General features: G+C 44.1%; 1 protein-coding gene across 2 annotated transcripts in view; it reads right to left on the bottom strand.

Moving 5' to 3' along the window:
• The window catches only part of LOC142576378 (lysosomal alpha-glucosidase-like), a 165,933-nt gene that overhangs the window by 68,501 nt on the left and 85,230 nt on the right, over positions 1–12,202 (bottom strand). For both annotated transcript variants that reach the window (XM_075686484.1, XM_075686485.1), the window contains exons 5-8: positions 11,198–11,372; positions 10,095–10,185; positions 5,457–5,569; positions 4,577–4,702 (exon numbers count right to left, since the gene is read on the bottom strand). In XM_075686484.1, coding sequence (XP_075542599.1) covers positions 4,577–4,702; positions 5,457–5,569; positions 10,095–10,185; positions 11,198–11,372 — 505 coding nt within the window. The remainder of the gene's footprint in view (positions 1–4,576; positions 4,703–5,456; positions 5,570–10,094; positions 10,186–11,197; positions 11,373–12,202) is intronic.

Raw genomic sequence — 12,202 nt, 5'->3', positions numbered from 1 at the left:
TAACGTCAGAAAAACAAAGTGCATGACTATTAATCATAGGAAGTCGTTTATTACATTCAATTATAGAATAGCGGGCTCTGACATAACACGAACAGACGCTATAAAATATTTGGGCGTAACAATTACAAGTAACTTAAAGTAGAACGTTCACATAGAGAATACATGCGCAAAAGCTTTTAAAACACTCGGGTTTCTACGAAGAAAGTTTGCTGCGGCTCCTTCTTTCGTTAAGTTATTAGCCTATAAGACTCTAGTGCGGCCCATTCTCGAATATGGAAGTATAGTTTGGAACCCTGATCAGGTATACCTTATAGAGATATTGGAAACAATCCAAAATAAGGCATTACGTTCGTCTATTCAAAATATTCCCGTCACGACAGCGTCACTGCTCTTCGAAATGCCGCAGGCATTCCTGCACTTGCTTGTCGGCGGCGTGTGGCAGTAATGAAGTTCCTTTTTTTGCTTTATCATGATCGTATAAAAATAGATAAACACGTCCACTTAAAAACGCCACATCGTCATTCCCGTAGAAAGTGTCATGATAAACATATCAGGCAATACGTCACACGCTGCAACACGTTCAAATTTTCATTTTTTCCTGCTACCATTGAAATATGGAGCGCTTTGCCCCGGGAAATTATTGGCATGGGTAGCGTAGAGAAATTTGTGGAAAGGGTAGAAGACCTTCTTATGCTATAGCATTGATGTGTTATAGCTGGTTATATTATGTCTACTTATCTTTTATGCTTACTTATGAAACTTACGATTTGTTTGTTATAGGTTGTCTAGGATTTTTTATCGATTGCTGTTGTATCGGTTAAGATTAGTGATGTATAGTTGATAAATTGTACTCCTACGTGTACCGACCCGTCCACTGCCTGTAATGGCCTGTATAAGGCTGACAGTGTTTTTCAAATAATAAATAAATAAAGCCGCAAGGGAGGTGGCAAAGCTTTTTACGCGGTGCCGTGGGGAAAGACAGACGTGCGCAGGCGACAGGTACGGCTACTGCTTATGGGCCAAGACTGGGCGGGTCCGAAAGGGACCAGGGTATGCGAGGTCAGTTCACCTTTTTTACACGGAAAGCAACGTTTATCTCGAGTAACGCCCTTGTTAACGCTTAGATGCGTACGCCTTGCAAGAGAGCTTGTTGTACTATTTTTGGCGTATACGTTCAGCGCCACACACACGCGGAACAAAGGATGAACGACACGTCTGTGTCGCGCTGCACATATACGCCAAGAATGTTAACTTACCAAATCGCCCAATTCGCTGCGTTGCTTGTGCGATTGTTCTGACTATGCAGGCCTAGAACAGTGTGTTCGAAACAGAGTAAATACTAGCAGATACAATTTGCCCGCTACACCCTGGTTTCTCTCTTCTCTGTTTTTTTTTATATATCATTTGTTGGCATTCTGATTTTCCATGTAGCGTTGAATGATGTGCTGTGCTCATTGTTTTGTATTAAGCGAAAACCTCGCGCGCTCCCGCTTATGAGACAGCTGTGATAGCTTCAGCATTTACCGCCCGGAATATCTTGCTGGTTTGATCGGCCTCAGTTGAAATGAAGAATGTAAAATTCGGCCTGTATGTTCATTAAGCGCTGTTTCATTAAAAAAATGACCTAAAGGACCTGCAGTCTCATGTTGGGATGGAGGTACATGTATCGCACTATATATATGCACTACTTCGTTCCTTCTATATGTACAAAAATCGCGGGCTTCTGCAAGGTATCAGACAATGCACAGCTGTTGTGTAGTGAACTTGTATCGGTGGCTGTTTACTTATCACCGAAACTGCTTTTATGCAGGACTACTTCAGAAAAGACCACTTTGCAGGGCCTGCAAGAAGTAAAACAGGCGAGACAGAGTCCCAAGCATCTTTTTCTGTGAGTTCTGAATGTACTGTTTAATCGTGCACATTTTCCTTGGCTCTGATGCGAAACGTTGCAAAGCTTTGTAAACTTGCTTTGTGGCCAAAGCCTGCTTTAATGATTTTATTGACTTGATACAGTGTGTTCAACTGCTGGTTCTTCTGCCTTGAGTAGTATGAAGAGATCAAGCAAAATGGTTTGTCATATTACAGTATGCAATGTGTGAGCAATTACTTTGCAAGTTTGCATCGTTACATGATTAGTGCAATAAAAATAACCTGTTGTTACTCTTAAGAGCTTGTTGCCATTTCAATTGCTTTGAATGCACTGTTGAGTTGGGTTTTTTTGGAAAGGCTGAGACTTCGGTGTGTCGTGTACCGCTTGGAATCCGTTCAAGGCGCCGGACTCCCGTTGCATTTTGGTGGTAGCGGTCATGTTAACTCGCAGCAAGGCGTCCTCCAGTATGATGTCTTCGCTCGCATAGGAGCCACAATCTATGCTGGAACAGTCGTCGGACACTGAACAGGACCACCCCCTTCGTGAGAGCGACGCGACCACTACGCAACTGTCGCCGTCCATCTCAGGCTTCACATTCTGGCGCGATAACTGGCACTTCAGCCTCACTACGGCATCCCTCATTGATAGGATCACGAACAGAGAGAGACAAAGGAAGCGGAGGAAAGGCGGGCAGATTAACCAGACAAACCTCCGGTTTGCAACCCTGGTCTAGGGGTAAGGGAATAGAGGAACAGATGCAAGAAAAAGCAGAATAGGGCGAACACGGCATAACACGCGAGAGGATGCATACGACTATGAGCGGTTACGGATGCAGATGGACTTTGAAACCTGAACTACTGCGCTGATGGAAAAGTAAGCAAAGGAAGATGGAGGCAGTCAGTTTCGGCGCGTGCTGGTATACGCTTATGAACAGTTTGAAATGAGCACGGTGTACTTGAACGAGCGAAGAACGGAGTCGAATTTTATTTTAATGTATATCTAGTATGCATTATTACAATTAGTATAGTAGTACATTAGCATTTAATGTATATCTGTAATGTATATCATAGGAAAATTATTTGCTCAAGAACTAGTTTATATATTACACCTTTCATGAGAACACGCTACGTGGAAAAATTCCCAGACAATCTTAAATTCCAGGAATTTCAACAACCTTTCGAGTACGGGGCAAACAAAAAAAAAGCAGTCTGGTACAAAAAACTGCTTTCCTTGTTCTAAACATAATTGTTATATGCGAATGCATATTCAAGTAAAAAGCTTTGTAGGGACAAAATGTATGTATAGGCACCGTTACTTATGATTACTATTATATACAGGTTCATTCTTTTCATTTCCTAGCTCTGTAAGCTTATAAGGACTAAAAAAATAAGCATTTTTGTGTAGAGAGTACATGCCTTCTCTCTTCCGCAAACACACATTCTTCCCTGCTAGGCGGTAACGCCCTACAAGCCATGCTAAGGCGTCCGCAAACCTGGCGGAGCTATTCGTTTGACTCGAGAGTGAATGAGTAATATTAAAACAAATTTTCCTTTGCAAACCCTCGCGGCCTTTTCTTATCGTGGCTATCGCTGCTGTCTTCAAGATGGCTCATACACAGGCCAGCACTCATTCCCTAACCGACATCTGTATTACGCCTACAGATGCACCGGTGGGTGGCTCTGCTCTCTACAGAATTGCACGATGAAACGAGAAACGGTACATAAAGATCGTTGCAAAAAGTGCGCTCATTCAAGCATACAATTACTTTATTAGAGCGAATTTTTTCTATGTCTTTTCTTCCCGGGATTTCAAACGCATGCTCGATCAGTTTCTCGCCTAGTGAGGTGGACCGATCCTGAAGATAGTGCACGAGTAAACTAGGATGATTCCGGATATTGTGTAATGAAGACTGCGCTGATTCCTGGGGGAGTGTTGACCGCGGGTTGATCACGTGGTTAACGCGCGCGAGTTGCGCGGTAGGTTGTGTTGCGTTATGCCGGGCAGGTGCGTAATCGCTATTCTACAAAACGCTACGCAGGAGATGAACTGTTGTAAGGCACTTACTTTAACTGCTCCACGAAAGTTTCCCCTCACATAGATTTAAAGATGTGCGTCGAGCCTGCATAATTTTCCTGTTATTATAGGGGAAATACTCAATATTTCATGTCCACAGCAGGACAAAGGGATCCCCTGGAACATCGATTTACGCCTGTCTTGCGGCAGCCTACTCGATCAGGTGCAAAAAATTTCCAAATCTCATCGCATCACGTGATTTGCTTGGGTACTGCGTTGGGTGCCTTTTCCTTAGAAGCCGTATTCTGACACGCTAGTGCACAACCAAACATCTGCTCTACTCAATGAACGACTTGCCCGACATTACGTCTCCCTCATATTCTCAACCTGTACATCATACTCGTCTATCATCTAACACACTGCCAGCTTCCTGTCGATTAAAGCAACACCTACCATTTTCGATTTCATCGCATATGGGGTGGTACTTAGTTCTTTATCGTTTCATTGTTATTCTTCCACGTGACATTACGACAGGTAGGAACTAACTTTCCACAAAAAAGCCTTGCTTCTGTATAGTAATAATCGTTTTGTTTCTTTCATACTGGATGTTTTACCACTTTTACATTTCGGTGCATCGAAGTGGTGCGCTACGCTGAAGAGACGCTGACAGATGTGCGTAGCGCCCGCACTCACCACATCAAGGCCTTCCTTGCGCAGCTTCTGCAGCAGGGGCCAGACTTGTGAAAGCTCGGCCTCAGCATCCAGGCTGATGTGATGTCCCAGTGCCCAGAAAGGAGGCATTGCTGGTCTTCCAACTAGCTGAAACAAACCCGCTGTTACGCATGGCATCGTGCGCGGAACGCTTCATTTGGTACGAAGAAATGCGAGCAATATGGGGTTTGGCCGCTGGCACGGCTACCTTACGCAAGCCTAAAATTACAAAACATAGGGGCTTTATTGCGATAGTCATTCGTAAGGATCACTACATCGGATTCGCATAACTGATTGCAAACGTTTTCCACAAACCAATCAGTCTATAGATGTATTTTCTCCGTAAATTCTTTAGTACGAGAACCTTCTTTAAATCCTCTAGTCTCAAAGAGGAATCGAAGGCCCTTCAGTTCAATTGATGGAACGTATGGAAGACTGAGCATATTATGCAGCCATGCATGCGTGTGCCGAGGCATTTAGACACCCCTCTGAGCGAGTGCATTGCAGACAATTAGAGCTTGGTCTTTGAAACATCATAACACTAGGCAAGATTTCATAACTTATTGACCAGCTTCAAGCACATGTCTGAAATGCTGAACTGTCTCGAAGTTTACATACCTTGAGTACACATTGGTTTTACGTTAATTGCAAGGTATGCCCTAATCTAAGCCATCAAGGTTATTCAGAAGATCTTAGTTCATTAATAGCGATTACGAAACGTTTAGTAACGTTCACAACTACTATATATAGCAGTACGTCGCTGAAACCAGTTGTTATTATTTCGACTGCACAGTCTTAAAAAAAAGAAAAAAAATGGCCTGTGCGTTTGAGGCTACCGGTATGAAACAAAGTTTAAACGCACCTCTGTGAACTGACGCACAACGTCGTAGGGATTGTCGCCAAGAAAGATGTCGAAATCGAGCGTGCCTCCCGTCGTTCTGAACGTGATCACTTTCTCAGGCTGCAACAAAACATCTGTAAATTGAGACAGCCTTTGTCATAATCGTGAGCGCAACAAGACCACTTATATAACTCAAAATAGGCTTTTTCAGGTGCGCGGAGTGCACCTTTCGCTGCATGCCTTAAGTGCGATGTTCTATTGCAGGACACTTACTCATGGACCATGTGCAGCACAGTATACAGATTCTTAACGTCGTCCTGAAGGAAAGATGACTGTCAGGTGAGTTCAGATTACGTCTCGTAATGGCACAATGATTGAGTTTTCTTGCATGCAGTAGAGGGCTACTTTTGTCGTCACCAGCATCTACCTAGATTAGACGAAGCAGAAAGCGATTCCTTAACTAAAATAACCGTGACAGCTCTTCTAATGAGGCCTGTAATAATTCGGCGTACAGAGAAGATGATTTTGAGATATTAGAGCATGCGACTGGCTCGTGACATTGCACAAGAGAGATATGTTTATAGCCCTCATTCGCAGTATGCTTGGAATGGTCCCACCTGATTAAAGCTGCACGAAACAAGCCTTTTACTATCACCGTGATGTCCTTTCCACTTCGGTCTTGCGCCCGTGATGCCTTTGCACATATTTGAGTTTATAGAACTAGTACTGTAGGCACTTGCTGCTTCGATCGAGAAATAATGCGCAAGATAAGGATTGGACGCAGTACCGCGATTACCGCATTACCGTCGTTCCTTAGATGCTAGGATGACGTGCAGATTCGGCACGCCGTTTTTTACACGCTACGATCGCACGCAGAGAGCATGGCACGCATTTTTAGGAACATTGCTTTGAGCACACGCCTTTTTCGGATGCGTACGCACATTATTACGAGGCTTTAGCATTGAAAGCAGCTCGCAAGCAGTAGGAAAATTAGAACAGCAGAGAGTGACGAAATACACATTCTATTTAGGTTGCCGTACTGTGCTCCGTATATAACGATAACGCATGACGTTCTTGTTCCGTTGCTGCATGCTCTGAGTATTTGCGTTCAGGCGCGAGGGTCCCGTCAGGCAGAGCCAATCTGCCTTCTGCCCTTGTATCAGAGAATTTCTTTTCTGAAATCAAGCACTGAACAATAGCTTAAGCGACTTTTCTGTTGCCGATCTCGCTTGCTGCATAAGTTACGCTGGATAAGTTTGCTCGAAGCAAGTTCCCGGCTGGTATGTATAGGGAGTCGTGCACTTCCACAAGAAGCAGGCACAAATACCATCACAACTAGTTCTGTTTCTTTGCATTCATATTTTTTTAATATTGCACACCACCTCTACGATCAACACCCTTAAAGTTATTTCGCAAACTTACTTTATATTTCGTAAATTCGCACAACGAGCCCAAATTTGCAAACCTTACGAAAACTTCGGGAGAGTTGGCAAGCATGTCAATGGCCACACACAGCATAAATCTAGCTCTTATGCGCATCTCTACTGCAGAACTGATAACTAACTTGCACATGGTGCTACTGGATGATTCAATAGGACGGCGTGCTCATCCACTACCCACAAAATAACACACACACACCTAAATATATGTAAGCGATGCGTAAGTTTGCAAGCATACTAAGAAATAACGGCGTCTGGAGAGCTGTGACTTTATGTATCGAACTCAGTAATTAAATACATATTTACTGTGTTTCTATGACACATACGTAGTAATTCCTTAAATCGAGTCCTTCTCCGCAAATGAATGCTTTAATAGATCAAATAATCTGTGCAAGGCGTGCACATTAGAAACGTACGTTCTTTCGCAATGCCCATGGCGGCAGTCTGATGCACGTTTCGAAGTGGTCGTACGGAATAATTCTACATTTAAAAGAGAGAGAGAGAGAAATAGAAGAGAGTAAAGGCAGGGATGTTAACCAGACGCAGGTCCGTTTTGCTAGCCTGTAATGGGGGAAGGGCTATAGGGATGAAAAGAGAGAGAGGAAAGAAAGCACAGTTTTGCGCACATTTCAAGGTTTGCGCCGAGTTTAAACAGGGTCGCCCAGAACAGTCGACTTCAAGTACAGCAACAACGCTTTCGTGGCTTTCTGTACTATTGATGCGTACGGCCACTGTCCGAGGACTTCATTTCCGAAAATGTCTATTGTCCAGCTGGTTAAATGCTGCCCGGAGAGCTCCACGCTTGACGTCGTGCTGGCGGCAGACATAACATGCGTTCAATCGTTTCTGTAGTTCCACAAAAGTGGCACATGGGCGCATCCCCCATTCCAATGTGGAAACAGTAAGCTTTTCTAAATGCCACTCCGAGCCAGAGGCGGTACAATGCTGTCGCCTCAGAGCGGGAATCTTTTGTGGGTACTTGTAGCTTTAGGGATGGATCAAGTCTATGTAGATGACACTTCGGGAGGTTTGGAGAACACCAGTATTTGTGCGTCATTTTTTTAGCCATGATATGAAGATCTCTTGCCGTGTCGGTTCCGGATAAGAGGATTGGAATGCGTTGGGCTTCCAGATGGGCAGACGAGGTCATTACCAACAATGCTGGTATATCCAGGTAACCACAGCAATATAATTTCATACCTTTGAACGATAGCTTGATGGTGGTCTTCCCTTATCTCTTATGTCAGCGGCTCACGAGTCCCGTGATGTTGAGCAAAATGCAGACTCTAAAGTGCTGTCTTAAAGTTGAAAAATATGACCCATTTCCGAGGTGTCTTGCAGAAAGTATGTTACAGCAACCCGCATGGCAGCAAGCACTGCCGCCATTGATGTTGTCATGTGTGACAATTTGAATTTGATTGTAGTTTTCGTAGTCGGAATAACACCGTTACCTGAAGAGCTGGCAAATGAGACCGAACCATCGGTATAGATGTGTATTCGATCCCCGTATGTCTCATTTATTATTAGCGGCATCATCTGTTTTAGCGCTATTTTGGGGGGAGTAACCTTCTTTACACTCGCAATACTTAGGCGGAACTGAGGGTACTGGAGACACCACAAGGAGAAGAAAGGCTTGCTGCTGGTGTGTATCTTGACGGAAGACAATCTACATGGATGATGATAACCTGAGAAAACGTCACATGAGGTCTCTGCGAGGGCAAGAACGCCAAATTATGATAGGGGAAACGGGAAAGATGATGTATATTCGACGTCAGACAATGCGCAGCAATGTATGTTTGGATGGGATGCTCTTTGGCGAGGACGATTTCTGCAGATGTCGGTGCGCAGTGAGGAAGTCCTAAACAGGTGCGCAATGTTTGGCTCTGTAAGCTCACCAACGAGCGAACATTTGACTTGCACGTACTGCGCAACACTGGAAGGATGTAGCGTACATATTTACCCAATGCTCCATTTAAAGGTATAGAAGTTCCCTACAAAGTGCCTAATTACCGATATAGTGGCAGCGCAGACCGATAGTTTTCTGTTAATTCCGTTGTCTTGTAAAAGTCGTGAAGGGTCGTGGTCCCGGTGCGCAACTACAGAAACATGTATCTTGCGTTTGGACTTGATGCGTTATCGTATCCTGACTCTCTGTCAAGTTACGTTGCGTGCCGTACAAAGCCCTGAGGTGTATCTTTAACGGCGTATATAAGTACTATACCTAGTGCGCAAACAGGCTTATCATCTAGAATAGGCATCTCATTTCCATGCGCGAAGGTCTCGAAGCTAACTTTCCGCAATGTTACAATTTTATCTCACTACAAGCTGGTCCCATATGGCATGGCTTTAGTGCTGTCATCGCAGCCTATTCAGTAGCGATCACAACTACGATGACGGAAACAGGCAAAGACGACGGAAGCGCGTGATCCTAGTCAAGATAACCGCAATATTTCCTTGAGATCTCTCCTGACATGGTGCAGTGTAAGCTTGCAAAAGCTGTATCTAAGACCAGACGAATGTTGATTGTTGATTGAGGTGCCTTCTTACAGCTACAAGATTTCATTACCGCATCTTTTCAGTGGGCAGGATAGGGCTCATATTTCTTTGGCATATACTGCGCTATGGATGTCTCCATGTCGGCATTAGGGCATAGTTTGCTTACGCCTACGCTTAGAATAAATGCGATATGCAGTACATCATTGTCCCGTCGTAGAAACGGTGAAGAAAGCGGCAAAAGTGTGAATGGCGAAACTAGTGTTTTATTGGGCGAACATGTGCCCTCAGAAACAGGCTACAAAGAAAAACGACAGCAGCGAACACAGTCGGAGATCGTCGAAAATTTCATCTGCTGGTCAAGCACATCAGCTTTTTTGCATGAGTCTTCAAAATTTCCAGAGTAATCGCTAGCGCCCACGTGTCTTCCAGAAGGTACTACACTATTCCCGTCGCGCACACAATTAGATTACGCAAGCTTTGGTAACAACAGACAACGCATAGAACCACCGAGAACATTCGAGAAACTTCCAATAAATGCAGGCGCGTCCTGTGCTTAGCGAGAGCATTTGTTAGCGAAACGCGGTCAAGCGAAGAAAGACAAACAAGTACACGTGCCACTATATCACAGCTAAATCAGAATGCCAACCATGAACCTCACTGAAATGTCATCCTTGTCAAATTGATGTCAACGGACACAATTTTCCGGCAGGCACTTTTCTCTTACCCATTGCATTGCTGTTCCTCAGAAATACGCCGTTCGCTTTTCCATCCTCTTCGACCACCACGTAGAAAGGATGCACACCGAAATACTCGCTCTGAAATACAAGATATCGATGACATGAAATATAAAACTTACAACATTTGCGTGTTTTGCTCGACTGATTTAGTGGACTCCATCTGAATCCATCAAAGTCTACTTCAACAGTCTTTCCTCTTCTGCCGCTACATTTTCAAAGCTATCCTTGCGTAGTCGGGCGGGTTGTGATGCTGCGGTGATTCTACTGTGACGCGGAAGGAGAAATGTGGAAAGTGGGTGTGGAGGATGACTGTGGAGAGAAAGGTGTCAGGGGTGGTGACGCAGAGAGGAAAGGGCATGTGTAGGAAGCGGTGACGCTTGATTGGTTGTCTAAGTATGACGTCATATCGGCCGCGGCGGAGGCGCACTTGAACTCAGTCACGGCAGAAGGGGCGCATTTCAGTGGCCTGCATTGCACCCCTGCTCTCGGTTGGCCTGTTGTGTAACAACGCAAAGACGGCTCGAGAATAGTCAATACCTACTCTTGGCCTTGTTGGCTCACACCCTTAGAAAACAGCGCCAAAGAACACAAGGGACCAGACCAAGAAGAACGACACGTACAGAGGGCACAACTAACAACTGAAGGGTTATTCATTGGGTGCGCACATTAGGTACTGGTTGAATATGAATAAACAGAAGATAGGAAAATATAAGTGATACGAAAGTGCAGCGACCTGTCAATCAGTGAAGAGGCATGAGGCAGGTCACGCTGTTTTACCCAATATACCAAAAGCTCAATAGCAGTTAGAGGTGGCCAAGACATTCCACACAATAAGAAGCGTTGCTAATTGCGTAATCATCTCGGTAGCTTTCTGCGTAATTTTGCAAAGAATCTCCTGTTCATTGACATGCGACAAGAAAACGACAGAAAGCAATGGCTCTCACAGAGGTGTGTCTGCGACTAGTGCCGAATGCTGCAAACGCAATTCATCTAACTTAGTGGTTGCTTACTTCAGTCAGCTTACTATACGGTTTTGCTCATCTAATGCCATGAAGTGTAAAATTTCAGACGAAAGTAAATGGGAACCTACCGGTCTGTTCTGAGTTCTCTTGTTGAAAAATGTTATTGTCTTCCAGTTGATGTCATGTTTGAGCGTCTCCTTCGTGGAAAGACCTCCAAGGCCGAATACATTTGCTGTTGTCACTCGTGTGGACAGCTGCAGAAACTGCTCCGCGAGCACTGTTCCCGGTAGCCTCGTGTCAAGTCTGGAATATAGTAGCAGTGTTTGTGTTTAATGCATCTAATTCCTTTGCAAGTATCGACGTATGTGCTTGAATGTAGTTTAATTGTTTGTGCGTAATCAGGACGGCGAGTTTTCATCAGAAAAAGAAATACCTTCTTGAAGAACTGGTAACACCTCAAGCGGTACCTCTTGGCTAGGGGCCTTTAAGGTAAGCAAATGAACAAATAAAATAAGTTACTCATTAGGAAATTTATTTATTTGTTTGTTTTTGTGGCTCCCTGCAAATCTTACTGTGTAATTTTACTTGGACGTTTTGGAGGTCCTTTTTTCAAGGGGCATAAAAAACGAATGTACTCTATTTCTTTAGGTTCTGCTACACGCTACACTCAAAGCAAGATTAAACTTTCGATGGTGAATTGGATGTCGAAACGTGCTTTTTGAACCCTTACTGTCTGTGAAATTTGGGAACAATGGTGTCATTCGCTCGCAGAACACCCTTACTGCAGTCTTTCAATAATATCTAGGTACAAAATGGTGTTTTATGTAACACGTACACCTTGAAGAATCTAAGGGTGCTCGGGTACTTCAAAACGTCAAGCAAGTAAAAAACCATAAGCATCTTTTTATCAGCGGTTTGCTCCAAGTCGTAGTTCAGGCCCGTCATATGATCGCAGTAGGCCATGTGGATGTCAACCTGATACTTCATGCACATGGCATCTGCGGTGGTGAAATGGAAAAACAGTTTTTTTTTCTATTTCCTACCCTGACTTTCGGTTCTCACCACTGGCATCGTTTAATTTCTTCCACTTAGGTATTGTTTCATAGATTAGCTGCGAGTTTTCAGCAAATCCT

The sequence above is a fragment of the Dermacentor variabilis genome, chromosome 3 (assembly GCF_050947875.1).
Source record: "Dermacentor variabilis isolate Ectoservices chromosome 3, ASM5094787v1, whole genome shotgun sequence".
NCBI lineage: Eukaryota > Metazoa > Arthropoda > Arachnida > Ixodida > Ixodidae > Dermacentor > Dermacentor variabilis.
The sequence above is the reverse complement of the archived record's forward strand: the minus strand, read 5'-3'. Positions and strand labels throughout refer to the sequence as shown.